The 13,244-nt window shown below is 41.8% G+C and overlaps 1 protein-coding gene across 5 annotated transcripts; it reads right to left on the bottom strand.

Moving 5' to 3' along the window:
* Positions 1–206: 206 nt before the first annotated feature.
* LOC310991109 (uncharacterized protein) lies at positions 207–10,664 on the bottom strand. Of its 5 annotated transcripts, none has more exons than XM_083978689.1 (7): positions 10,400–10,664; positions 10,137–10,298; positions 9,878–10,020; positions 7,778–7,952; positions 2,784–2,947; positions 1,970–2,066; positions 207–1,717 (listed from the first exon to the last, which is right to left on the bottom strand). In XM_083978689.1, exons 1-6 carry the CDS (start codon positions 10,653–10,655, stop codon positions 2,046–2,048), a joined length of 921 nt encoding a protein of 306 aa, XP_083834815.1. In that variant the 5' UTR covers positions 10,656–10,664; the 3' UTR covers positions 207–1,717; positions 1,970–2,045. The 5 variants fall into 5 exon arrangements, with proteins under 5 accessions (XP_083834815.1, XP_083834814.1, XP_083834813.1 ...); XM_083978688.1 differs by lacking the exon at positions 1,970–2,066 and having other exon boundaries at positions 207–547; positions 1,168–1,717; XM_083978686.1 differs by having other exon boundaries at positions 1,698–1,717; positions 2,475–2,947.
* Between the last annotated feature and the right edge of the window lie 2,580 nt (positions 10,665–13,244).

Raw genomic sequence — 13,244 nt, 5'->3', positions numbered from 1 at the left:
GGAAGAAATGTGGTCCAATGTGACCACAGTGTCCAGACCTGAACCCCACTGAGAATCTTTGAAAAATAAATGCAACTCTGGACGGAAATAAATGTTGTGAGTAAATGTTGCTTATTAAAACTATGCCACAACAAATGCATGTGGTAATCAGAGCTAAATGCAGTCCAAAAAATATTGGAGTGTGACTTTTTTTTTGGACGGGCAGTGTATTATGAGTCAGGACTAACAGGAACAAGTTTGGAAATGTCATATTTTTCTGCCTACCAGGATACACCTTTTTATTGAATATCCTGGACCACAGCAGAGGTCTGACAGGACAGCTGTGTTGCTGTCTGCCAACACAACAAAAAGACAATAGAATCGGTATTTCCTGTTTGTGCGGTGGTATGTAAGGGTGCTGTCTAACCTTGTCCCAGGCATACACTGAGCTCACTGGGATGTTGTTTCCAAGAATCGACCCCAGCCAGCGCTCTGGGGCCACATGCAGCTTCCCTTTTCTGTCTAATATCAAGCCATCTCTCAGCACATGAGCATGGTGCCAGTGACCCTGTAGAGGCAAGACAATAGGAATGATTTCCGTCACTGAACCCTGTGTTGCCAGTACCACAGTATAGAAGCACGAGAACTTGTGCTTTAGCAGTGTGTAGGGTGGCAAGTTTGCTGTTGTCACCAATCTAATGTCCTTTTAGCAAAGGTTTATCAGTGTACAGGGTGTGTCCTCTCACTATAGCATCAGACATACGTCATGGAGTTTGAGGAAAAGAGGTGTAGACTGTGCAATGTGTTGAAGAGAACAATTTGAAAACACAACATTTACCAACAACCTAGAAATAACTAAACCAAATATCTGATGAGAGAGCTCACTGTGTTTTTTTTCCTGATAGCCAATGATCATAAACCATTAACTAAAATGTACTATCTAAGTGTCTGCGTCCTATTAAGTTAAATTTCAGTGGGCTACAACCAACACTTTTGTTTTCATAAGGGTTTATCTCTCCTCTGTTTATCTCTTGTAAAGAAAACTTTTTTCCTTTTCTGTTCAGCAAACCAATGATAGCTAATGTTAACAAAATGTAAACTTATAGCTGCATTTGGTCCTTAAAATAATATATATATCACACACACACAGACAATAAAAAGAAAAAGAAAAAAAAAGAATGGCCTGACCTTCAGCAGCAGCTGAAGAGCACTTCCAGGGGGCAGGATTCCCCTCAGTACGAGCTGACGGAGGTCCCTGCCGTCGTCTTTAGCTTGTGTCTGTATCAGTGCATTCTTTGTTTGCATCTGGAAGCTGATACGTTGTTCAATATTTCTTGGTTGTGAGGTGCTGCTTTGACATTGGCTGGAGCTTTTCTCCAGAGAGGGAGTCTTCTTCCCCTGGGTGATGGGCACCACATGGGCCTTGGCCTTGTTCGGGGGTGGCAATCTTACCAGTGTCATAGCTTTGCAGCTTTTCCTTTCTTGCCTGTCTTGGTTACGGCTGTGTGCTTCTCCAGGTTCGAAGGAGGATGGTATGGCGAGCTGATGTGGCTGCTGTCTCTTTGCTACACTGCTTCCATGGTTCAGAGGCTGACGGGACAGCCTGGCCTTCACAGACACATACAATTCCACCAAATGTATTTGTTTCTGGAGAATTTCCACCAAAGTCTTCTGACAGGCAGCAAGAGAGATGAGCTGACTATTCAAGATATGCTGCTGAAGAGAGCCAGACACAGTCCTGTAGCAAGAATCAAAGAGAGACCACAGTTAACCAGAATGCACCACAACTAACCACACAGGGGTGTTTGTTTTATAAATAAATAATTCATATTATCAGGTGTAAAAATCATATCTGGAGCAAGTTCAAGTCTAAAGTCGTTGATACTGGTGACACTGTGTGGTTCTGATAACAAGTGTGTGAGCAGCAGTATCTGCTGCTGCTGGCTCACTAAGCTTGACATGGGTGAAGGAGAGATGCTTCTGAACTGACCGGTACATTCGGGAAATATGTTCCTTCTGGTGATGCTGTATGTTGAGCAGCTCAAACAGCACACTCTGGATCTGTGTTAGACCTGCACGATATCTGTCTGAAAACACACACCCACGTTAAATTATAAGCATTCCTTACAGTCTGAAATCAAGCTGTGTTATGATTACTGTGCGAAGTCTTGATTTATAGCTAAAATGTGTTTTGTGAGCACCAAATCGATTGAGCTCATCCTTGTGAGCAAGTGAATGTTCAAATTTCATCAAGGTGTTACAGAGATATTTTATTTTTAAGGCCTAAACCACATTTTGTGGGGTCACCATGACTTTGACCTTTAACCTCTTAAATGTAATCAGTTGATCCATGAGTCCAAGTGGAAATTTGTGCCAAATCTGAAGAAGTTCCATTGAGATGTTACTGAGATGCCACAACCTGAAATCAAAGTCCCTCCAGCATAATGAGTTTTACTGCTGCTGCCAGTGAAGCAGACTGTGTGCATCTGTTCTACCTGCATCCTGCAGATGTGCCAGAGGCCAGTTGAACATGTCTGCCTGGTACCTCGCCACATTCTCTAAAGCCACTCTTACAGCCTCTGAATGTCTGAGCTATGAAGAAATAAGCAGTGAAAAAGTATCTTTATCACATCAAGGTTGTAAAAGCAGTGTTGCTGCAGGTCTCCTGGGAGAAAAGCATTAGATGAGTGGACCTGTGCCATAAACAGATAAAAAGACCTTTCTTGTGTGTACATTTAATCCAGCCTCATCTGGCTCTAATGCAGACTAGAGTCTGAAGGTGTTTTAGTGTAAGGAGCTCTCACATTATCACTGGTGGTGTGTTCCCTCCTCAGCTGAATGTCACCAGGCTCTCTGGCTCCATCTCTGTTACCCGACTCTCTGGATTGTACATCGTCAGTGCAGCTGAGATGGAAGCTGCTCTGAGAGGAGAGCTGCTTGTGGCCCCGAGCCTCTGAAGATGTGGTGTCTGAAAGAGTTTAAACTCATTAAGAATCAATCATGCTGAGCACATCCAATGCCATATTTTGGTACTTACTGAACTAACTCACAACGTCTAACATTTAATATGCTGCTAAAACTCCTTAATGTAGGCTTCAACTGCTTTCACCAAATAGTTCAACTAAAGTTCTGTAAAACTATTTTCTACTATTGAGAACTGTTAACAGCAAAATCATGTTGCAGGTTCAGCAAGGTACCAGTCTCATTCATTCATTCATGACAGTAAAAAGTCACCAAACTCAGTTAGCCTACTAGTATAATTGCATAGGTTCTCAACAAAACAAGCAAAAACTTACTGAATACATATCATAATTACTATTGACAAATATCTTTACATCTCTGGTTATTTCAGCTTTGGGGTAATGTCGGTGCCAAATGGCACAACTGACTGCAGGTGGAGAGACCACAACTGACAACACAAGAGGTGTGTGCCCCTCCTTCTCATGGGACATTGTCTCAAACTCATGTCCAAGCTGCTGTCATACCCTGACGACGTCAAGACGGATCAAATGGATGTTATGACAGGTGTGTAATATGAAAATAGAAAAAGTATCAAAAAATGTAGTATCAAGATAATATGTCCAAAATGATCATGGTTATCAGTGTTATCCCAGCAGGTGTTATACGCACTGTTGCAAAATGCAAATGTTCAAGAAGTAATATAGCATACCAAATCATTTCAGGTGAATATCTGTATTTATACATTTAATAACCCTAACCCTGTAGGCAAGGAAATAGCAAGATTTCTATTCTCCATCTAACGCATATCAGACACAAACAGGAAAAACGGCAGCTTTACTCCACTCAGGGACGAAACAGTAGTTAATGAGTAGCCCTTATAATAACACACCAACTGAACCATTGCACATGTGACATCGCTCCCACTCATCTGACAGTCAACAAGGACTCAGTTGCCTTTTCAGTGGGTTTACTGGCTTTTAAAACCTGCTTATTATACCCATTCACTTTGGTGTATAAAAGAGTATTGGAGGACTGAGAAATCACTGTGGCAGTGCTGTCACTGCTTCTACAAATACATAGACAGTCACAGACATATTTGACATTTGTAGCACCACATCCCAAAGGTGCTCAATTGAATTGAGATCTGGTAACTGTGGAAGCCATGTGAGAGGAGTGAACTAATTTTCATGTTTAAGAAACCAGTTTGAAATTATTGGATATTTGTGACATGGTGAAGAAGAAGATGGGTACACAATGGGATGGACATTGTCTGCAACTTTACTCAGGTAGGCTGTGGCATTTAAAGGGTGCTCAAATAGTACCAAGAGCCCCAAAGTGTGCTAAGAAGATTTTCCCTATACACCATTAGACCACCACCATGTCACTGGCCTATTAGGTAGTAGTCAAACAACTGTACCCTATACTGTAAAATGGCCAGTGAATGTCAATGTACACACACACACACACACACACACACACACACACACACACACACACACACACACACACACACACACACACCACAACATCATAATTAACATATTCACTTAATGTGATGTGTTTGTGTGGCCACTAGATGGCAGCATACATCATACATTTAGTGAACGACCCCCATGAAGAACCAAAGTGCCACAGTAGCCAGACCTGTTCCCTTACTACCTGGAATCGATCCTTTACTGACTGATCCCTGGAACATGTGCACAGCATAAGGCATAGTCTTATATAAGGGTAGTGCAGTGGTCAGCAGTATGGGTGCAGGGTTTCAGGGCTTGTGTGGACTTTGCATGGGCTTCATCCCACAGTCCAAAGACATGTGCAGTATGTTGATTGAACTAAATCGCTTGTAGGTGTGAATGTGGTGACCTGACCAGGGTGTACCCTGCCCTCACCCTGTCAGCCAGGATTGGTCCCGATCGACATTTTAGACCTATCCACATCCCAAAGGTCTAGGTCAGGGGTCTGCAACCTTTAACACTAGAAGAGCCATTTGGGCCCATTCCCACCAAATTAAAACCCACTCGGAGCCACAAAACCTATTTCACCACTAAATTGACGATATTACATAGTTTCTTTAAACTTATGCTTTATGAGAGTGTTTATGAAATAAATAAAGAAAATGACGGTCTTTTATTTTTATTTCATTTTCCATTTTTAACAACACCAAACATCAAATTCTTTTGAATTCTTAAAGAAAAAAAGACACTGGCAATTATTTTTAATTAATAATTAATTAATTAATGACCTTTTAACTAAAATATCCAATGCAGGTCTGTTTGAGTCTGTTTTTAACTTAAAGAAATCTGCTTGCACCAACATTGTAAAATCTGAACATTTCAGGGCAAACAAAAGTTTTAGTTTTAGTCATGTGCCATCATTCTTTCCTCAGGTGATGTGCAGCAACCAACAGGGTCTGATAATATATATTTTCAAAATAGCTCACTCAATTATTTTTTCTCACCTGGTTAGTGAGACTGGACAGCATATCAATATCTGGGCCGTAAGATGTCACTTTTAGCTTCATGCAGGATTTCAGGCTCTCTTCCGTGAGCCGTGAACGATGTTTGCTTTTTATAAAGTTCATTATGGAAAAAACCTGCTCGCACAGGTATGTGGATCCAAAGATCGACAGGACTCCAAACGCATACTTTTTCATGTTCCCGCAAACGTTGGGTATGGCATTCCATGTGTCGAACACAAGTTTGTCCGGTTTGGGGAGGCTTTCAATGTCGCTCCATTTGTGCATCTGAGCAAGACCGGCCTTCTGACGACCAACATCTTCAAGGTCAGCTCTCAAGCTTTTGAACTTAGACACCCACATGTCTTTGTCAGCTATGTCGGCCAGTTCAAGCTCAAGATTGGGCTGACTTACAGCTGTAAATGCAGTCATATTTAACAGCGGTGGATCGACATTCAGAGGAGTGATGGGGAAGGATAATGTGTTTTTTTCCTCCCTGACCTCGGAGAATCTTCCCTGAAATGCTGTTTGCATGTTGGTGATGGCCCGCTGAAAGTACTGTACTCATTATTTATCTGATTGTGTTCTTCTTTGAACTTTCTCAAAGTGGGGAAGTGAAGCAGCGTACCTCTCTGTACATCTCTGGCAAACACGGTCATCTTGCGCTCAAACGCCAAAACCTCCTCCAGCATCTGCAGTGCTGTGCTTCCTTCCCCCTGCAGACCTTTGTTCAGCATGTTAAGATGCGCTGTCATATCCACCATGAAGTGCAGCTTCTCCAACCACTCTGGCTGATCCAGCTCAGGAAAGGTGAACCCTTTGCTTTCCAGACAAGTTTTTATGTGTGGCAGACACGCTGCAAACCGTTTCAGCACCTCCCCTCTGGACAGCCACCGGACTTTGTTGTGCAGCCGGAGATCGGAATATGTGCTCTCAACTTCATCTAATAATGAACGGAACTGTCGGTGGTTTAATCCTTGTGCCATTATTTTGTTCACGATGTGAATGACAAGATCCATAACTTTTGTGCACTCCGGAGGAAAAGTTTGAGCACATAATACCTCTTGATGTAGGATGCAGTGAAATGTCAGCAGCTTTCTATCCAGTGACTTCTGAAGCAAACTCACAAACCCGCGCTGTGCTCCTGTCATACTTGGTGCCCCATCAGTAGCCACTGACACCAGCTGGGTTGTGTTTATTTCTTTGGTTTTTAAACAATCCAACACAGCCTCACAGACGTCCTCCCCCCGTGTCTGGCCTTTAAGCGGTATCATCTCTATGATTTCTTCCTGTGGCCCAGCAGAGTTCACATATCTGCACAACAGCGCTATTTGCTCAATATCGCTGATATCTTTTGACTCATCACAGGCGATTGAGTATGCTGGAGCCGAATTAATGTCCGTAATTTGTTGACTGGTGATGTTTGCTGCCATTTTAATTGTCCTGTCCTTGACGGTTTTTGCAGAGAGAGGCATATCCTTAATTTTCTGAATAATTTCACTTTTGTTTTTGAAGTCTGAGAAGAGATGTTCTGATATTTAAATTAAAGATTCTTTTATATACTCTCCATCTGTGAACGGCTTCCCGTGCCGGGTTATCTCTTGAGCTGCCACAAAACTAGCAGAGGTATCTGAGTTAGTAGAGTTCATCCACTTCTTGAAAACAGTTTTGCTCTGATCAGCTTTACGCAGCAGTTCCGAAACTGCTTTTTTCCGCTCATCTCCAGCTGGGTATTTTGCAGCAAAGGCAGTGTGTTTGTTCTGGAAATGTCTTTCAAGATTCGTTTTTTTGTTGTTAGCTGATTTCTCACCAAATATCAAGCATGCTGGTAAACCAGTTTTGTCTGCAGTGAAAGCAAATGAATCTGTCCATGATGCATTAAAAATTCTATTTTCCTCAGAAACCTTTCTCTTCTTGGATTTATTCATTGCTAGCTTACCAGGGGGTGGTTGATGGACAAAATAATAACAAAATGTATTTAAAGTCACAAGAGCATCTCAATCTCCAAAGAAATAACTATCACAACGAAAGAAAAACAAGATAAAATCAATTAATTGGCCATTAATTGTTCACTTTTTTGTTTTTCCTTCCCCAAAATGAGCTTGGTCTCTCTAAACCACGGAGCCACAGCAGGGGGCTGAAAGAGCCGCAGGTTACCGACCTCTGGTCTAGGTCATCTGCCATTCAACACTCACCACCCTGAGGCAGCATAAGGTTTCACAGGTTTCAAAGCCCCTGAATCAATGCTTAACTCAAGTGCTGTTTGTATTTGTTGTATTTGACCTCTGGAATCAGCTGCCCTGCTTGGAGTGGTGACTGCTGTTCTCCAGAGGGAACAGACTTCTCTCTGTAGTCCTGTGTGGAACATGGAGGGTAGCTCACCTGGTTGTCTATGCTGTAGTGGTGCACCCTCAGGCTGCTTGTGTACAACAGGTGACGTTTGGAAAGTTGAGAGCAGCTCTTTGATATCCTCCTCTTCTGCCAGGTCCACTGCACTGAAGCCATCAACAGTCTTGTCACTGACATTGGACCCATACAGGAGGAGAAGTTTCACCACCTAGACAACACATTGACAGCAGCTTGGTAAGTGGTGGAGCCTTCACCTGCCTTAGAGAGTTTAAGACATGAACGTCCTTTTGTCCATTCAAACTGAGTGTGCTACTGTGTGTATGCAGGGTTCCTACACATTTGAAAATTCAAAATCTCATACGTTTTCCAGACCCTAATTTCCAGACTTCTCGGTTAAAAAATTCGAATAATTTGTTAAATTTGAGTAATTAGATGTGTTTCATGTAAATAAATTATGCAATGAATTTTATTTTATTTATTGATTTTCATTATTCTGAATTTGTATGCCATTATGTCACCAAATAATTCCCAGGAGATCGTAGCTTTACAATAGCACTTGCAGATAATTAATCCAAATAACTTCACATAAGACCAAAACCAGATAAGTATATATTTCCATACAATAGTTTCCATTTTCCATACTTTTCAGTACTTGCATAGGAACCCTGTGTATGATACCACAACACTGAAGTCACGTGATGGTTGCCTGGATAACAAGCCAGCAGCTGTGGCTCAGGAGGTAGAGCAGGTCGAGGGTTAGTAAAGGTTTGATTCCCGGCTCCTTCAGTCCGCATGCCAAGGTGTCCTTGGGCACCCTCCGATGTGTCATCAGATGTGTGAATGTGTGTGAATGATTAGCTCCCAAAAAGCCTGTCTGCGAACAGAGCTGTATGGATGTGTGTGAAAAGGTGAATGTGACAACACAGTGTAAAGTGCTTTGGTGCCTAGAAAAGCTCTTTATAAGTGCAAGTCCTTTACCATTTGATCAGGATAACACAAGTATCATGAGATTAGCTGTAAACTACTTCATTGTGTAACATGTTTACATGACATCTTCATTAACAGCTGATGTAAACAGAATATGGAGAGCATAAAGGCTAATGACTGAGGGTAAAATCAACTAAGCTGAGCTCTGTTTTCAAGGGGAACGAGAGCTATTTTGATAAGTTGTGAACCTGCCGGGCTGCATAGCAGACTTAGTACGTATAGGTCGCTGCAATGTTGACTCCCCCCCCCCCCCCCCCCCACCCTTGCACCTCTGGAGCTCCCTAATGCTATTTCCCAGGTATTGATTTTATTTCATTGATCTGGCTGCACAGCCCCTGATCCATGTATAATGTCTAAACTGTAAACTTTCTTAAAACGATCCATGTAAGGTCCATTATACTAACTATAACTATACTATACTAACTACTAGCTAAATCTGGTGCAACCATCTTTTCATTTTTTTCCTTTAAATGATTAATGTAATAGCACACTGTCCCTTATTAGACTAATAAACTAAATATTATAGTATTATAACATTTTTGTTTGTTTTCCTTCTTTTATGCCATTCTGTTTATGTGATATGTTTATACGTACCATTGCTGTCATGTGTGTTCACTGTTCTGTGTCTGCTTTAAAATGTAATAAAATATTGGATTAAAAAAAAAAAAAAAAAAATCAACTATGCCGGACGGTGTGTGTGGCTGTGAAAGGACTGTGCAGCCCAGATGGGAGTTAGTTAGTTTCATTTATTGTCCACGGTGTGGAAATTAGTTTTTGGTCTCATAAAAACAACAAGCAGGACAACAAGTAGGAAGGGTCATGGTCCTGCAGAAAACAAAACTGTCAAAGCTCAGCCTGTCTCCTCACTACATCACATGCTGTCCTCCAGTCTTCTGTTGTGACTCATCTGGACTCTGGACAGCGTGCCTTGAGTTACTTGGAGTGAACAGCAGGGACAAGAACTTATACTTCAGAACCAAGCTGAGGCTAGAAGTCTGAAAACAGGACTGTATGTTTTCTACAGAACCTAAATGTTGCAGGTAGTGGGGATTGGTTCATCCATGACTGAAGGCAGACCCAGTAACCACAACACAACAGTTTCAGTGACACCCGTAAGAAAACCTGATGTGGGGGTTCCTCCATTACCTGATAGTGTCCGGAAGCAACGGCATCATGTAGGGGGGTGACGCCATCACAGCTCCTGGCATTAACATCAGCTCCTGCCTTCAGCAGCTCCTCTACCACCGTCTCGTCACCCACAGATGAAGCCTCGTGCAGAGCTGTCCAGCCTGTCAATTAAACACTTGCTGTCACCAGTGGCCTAATGTTTAACAGGTAAGCTAAGTTTCATAAGGAAAAGGAAGTCAGCAGATGTTCATAAAAATAGAAAACAGCTGTGGCAAACCTGCATGATCCTCCGCGTTGACGCTGATCCCAGCCTGAATTAGCCCTTTGACCAGTTCCAGTTCTTTCCTCATACATGCTATGTGCAGCCGAGTCTCGCCTTTTGCATTTCTCTTGTGAAGATATTTCTTGTTTGGGATTTTCACACGTTTTGAGACATTCGCTTTGAAGATGAAAAAATAAAATGAAATCAAAGTTTATGAGATGAAGTAAATTCATTATGAAGTTCACTTTCAGTTGCAGTGGCCATACACATCTTGTTACCTGACTGAGGTGTAGACTCAGCTTGGCCTGAGGCAGAGTGGACACAGCTGAGCGTCGCTCCCTTAGGCGGGTTCACTCTGTTTATCTTCATCGCCACTTCCTGCTCTTTGTTTCCAACCGAATCATTTATCTCCATGATCTCTTCTGTCCATCTGCTCTCACAGACAGCAAGATCATGCAGCAGGCTCAAAGAGTCATCATCTGATTCTGATACACCTCCTTGCCCCTCGTGCTCCTGATTATATTTATCAGTCATCTCCAGAGTGTCTCTGAAAGAGATAGACACTTGAGGTTATTCACTCAGATCTGAACCAAACAAGGCCTGAAACAACAAAACCCTACGTCAAATCGAACAGAAATGACAACGTTGTTTGTTCTTTGCCTTCCAAACAAGTGAATGATGACTTGCTTCTGCTTTTACTTGTCTCTGCTCTTAAGAACAGAGCCAAAACCAGTTCCAAACTGAAAAACACAAGTGTCACCAAAAGTCTTTAAATACAAAAAAAAAAAAACTTTTTAAAAACATGACTGTCTTTCTAACTTAGGTTCTATCTGACATGTTTTGTGTTGTCAAATAAATAAATAACATTTCTCCTCAAAACATTGACATGTCAACACTGTGACATCATTCAGTCACCATCATTTTGTCCATCGATGTGGACTCGTGATTCGGTGCTACAGACAGAACCAGATAATTAACTTCTAATCTTGACTAAAGTCACCCCACAAAGGGAAGCCTGGATCTGAGCCATGTGCACCATCATCACCAACACCAGCATCAGCATCATCAGACCTACCTGATGGTCAGACTCCAACCAATAGATATGAACTAAGAGGGACTGACACAAAAGCAAAGGTAGAACAAATGTGAAACAAAGATGTATATCAATTAAAGGAGTCAATCAATGGAATAATCTAGAATTAGAAATCAAACTGTGTAACACACTTAACAGATTCAAAAACTTATAAAAAAAATTATTATTAATAAGTATAAAACTGAATTATAAATACCAGTGTGCTCATAAACTGCTGTATGTAGAATATGGGTTATCAATGCTGATTCAATTCCCCCACTAGACAGTGAAATGGGTAGGCTATATCCAGAGCAGACTAGTTTATAATCTTCATTCCTGTTCTCATCAGAGAAATCTGCAACTTTTAATGCTGTATTATTGATGAACCTGTTGTTTTCTTGATAAATAATATGCCCCTTAAAACATAGGCAAGTCTTATCTCAAAGATACTGACTTAGCCTACAGTCAAGAGAAAATATGGAAAGTCCACTGTCCACCATATGGGCTGATCTGATGGTTGGTAATGTCACAGAACTACCTGGCGCCATGTTGTTCAGTCTCTTCATTACTTTTCTGCGCTCACTCTGTTAATTCAGCTAAGTCTATTGTAGCTGTAACGACGGTGGCTAGCTGCTAACTTTAGCCTAACGTTTACGTTAACTTAATATTATGTGAAATGAGCTACAGCGGCTAACACAGTATGTGGCCTTTAACATAACTAAGAGAGTGAATAGTCTACTCTCTGCTGGATAACTTTAGGTAACACGTCAAAGACAGGGTTTAACATTACTGACTTCATCACCTATTCTGTTTTGTAGTTGCTTTTCTCAAACCGCCTCTTCAGTGGAGAATCAGTCCATTTCCCTAACCTCTGGGTGATGAACGGTGCAAAGCTGAGGGGGGGCGTTGATTCCCGCCTCTTTTGGATGTCATTGGTTCAACGGACGTTTAGCCCCGCCCACGTATGATTTCAGTGGTTTAGCCCATTGGCTGTATGGAAACCATAGATGCAAACCGAAACGCCATTGGGCCAAACCCTCCAGCTTCAAACCCGCCCGCCTCTGGTGCAGGTGCTGAGGACAGAGGCCACAACAGCGCCTCGCCTCCTCTCTTATCTCTCCTCGCCCTCCTCTCCTCCTCTCCACAGCTCCACGGGACAGTACGTCCTCTCTCTTGGCCAGCCCTCACATCTTATGGACAGAGCAATGGAGGAGTCACACCACTTCTGTGTGATTAACAGTACATTTACTGTGCAATTTGTGTCACATGTAGCTAGCAGTTTTAAAACTTAGTGGGCTAATGAGTTTCCGACAATGTATTACTTTCCACCACCACTATTCACTTGACAGAAACCTAACATCTAACTTAAATATCACTTTTACTACACTTTTTTTATCCAGAAAAATAGTTCCTCAGTTTTCATGATCTAGAATCCAACATCTATGCTTATTATTGGCATTAAAATGTAGAAAACCTGATTTTGTTTGACCATCGAAGTTTCAGTTTCATCTGTTATTTTTTGTGTGCATTATATCTGAAACAGGCCCAGGTGGTGCTACAGGTCTTCATGAGGTCTTTGTGGCCTGGTTACTACAGCTGCAATCTGCAGGTGCAGGACAGAGGCAGCACATTTAGCCTCTGGACTTTGATGATGGGTCAGTTGGTTCAGCCTTGAACCATATGCTCTCAAATTTGTTCACCCTCATACAGTACAAAAAAACAATAAAGCCATGACACTATGACAACTAACACAGAAATGATAATACATGCTGATGTACTGTAGAATTTACACATTAGCCTACTAAATCTGATATAGCATAGTCGGCTATATCAAGTCCTGGGGATGGAGACCAGTCCTTCACACAGAGGAGACACGGTACCACTCAGAAGGACACATGTGAGGGAGAACCACAGGACTATCATTGGATGTTGCTCAGATAAATCAAACTACAGGACATGTTGATTTTTCAGAATAAAAAGGGACAAGCTATTCTTTGACTGCTGAATGATTAGAGCACTATTATAGTGCTGATAAATTATAAGACAGAAAA

Source organism: Trachurus trachurus (assembly GCF_905171665.1).
Source record: "Trachurus trachurus genome assembly, chromosome: 9".
In the NCBI taxonomy this organism is placed as follows: Eukaryota; Metazoa; Chordata; class Actinopteri; order Carangiformes; family Carangidae; genus Trachurus; species Trachurus trachurus.
The sequence above is the reverse complement of the archived record's forward strand: the minus strand, read 5'-3'. Positions and strand labels throughout refer to the sequence as shown.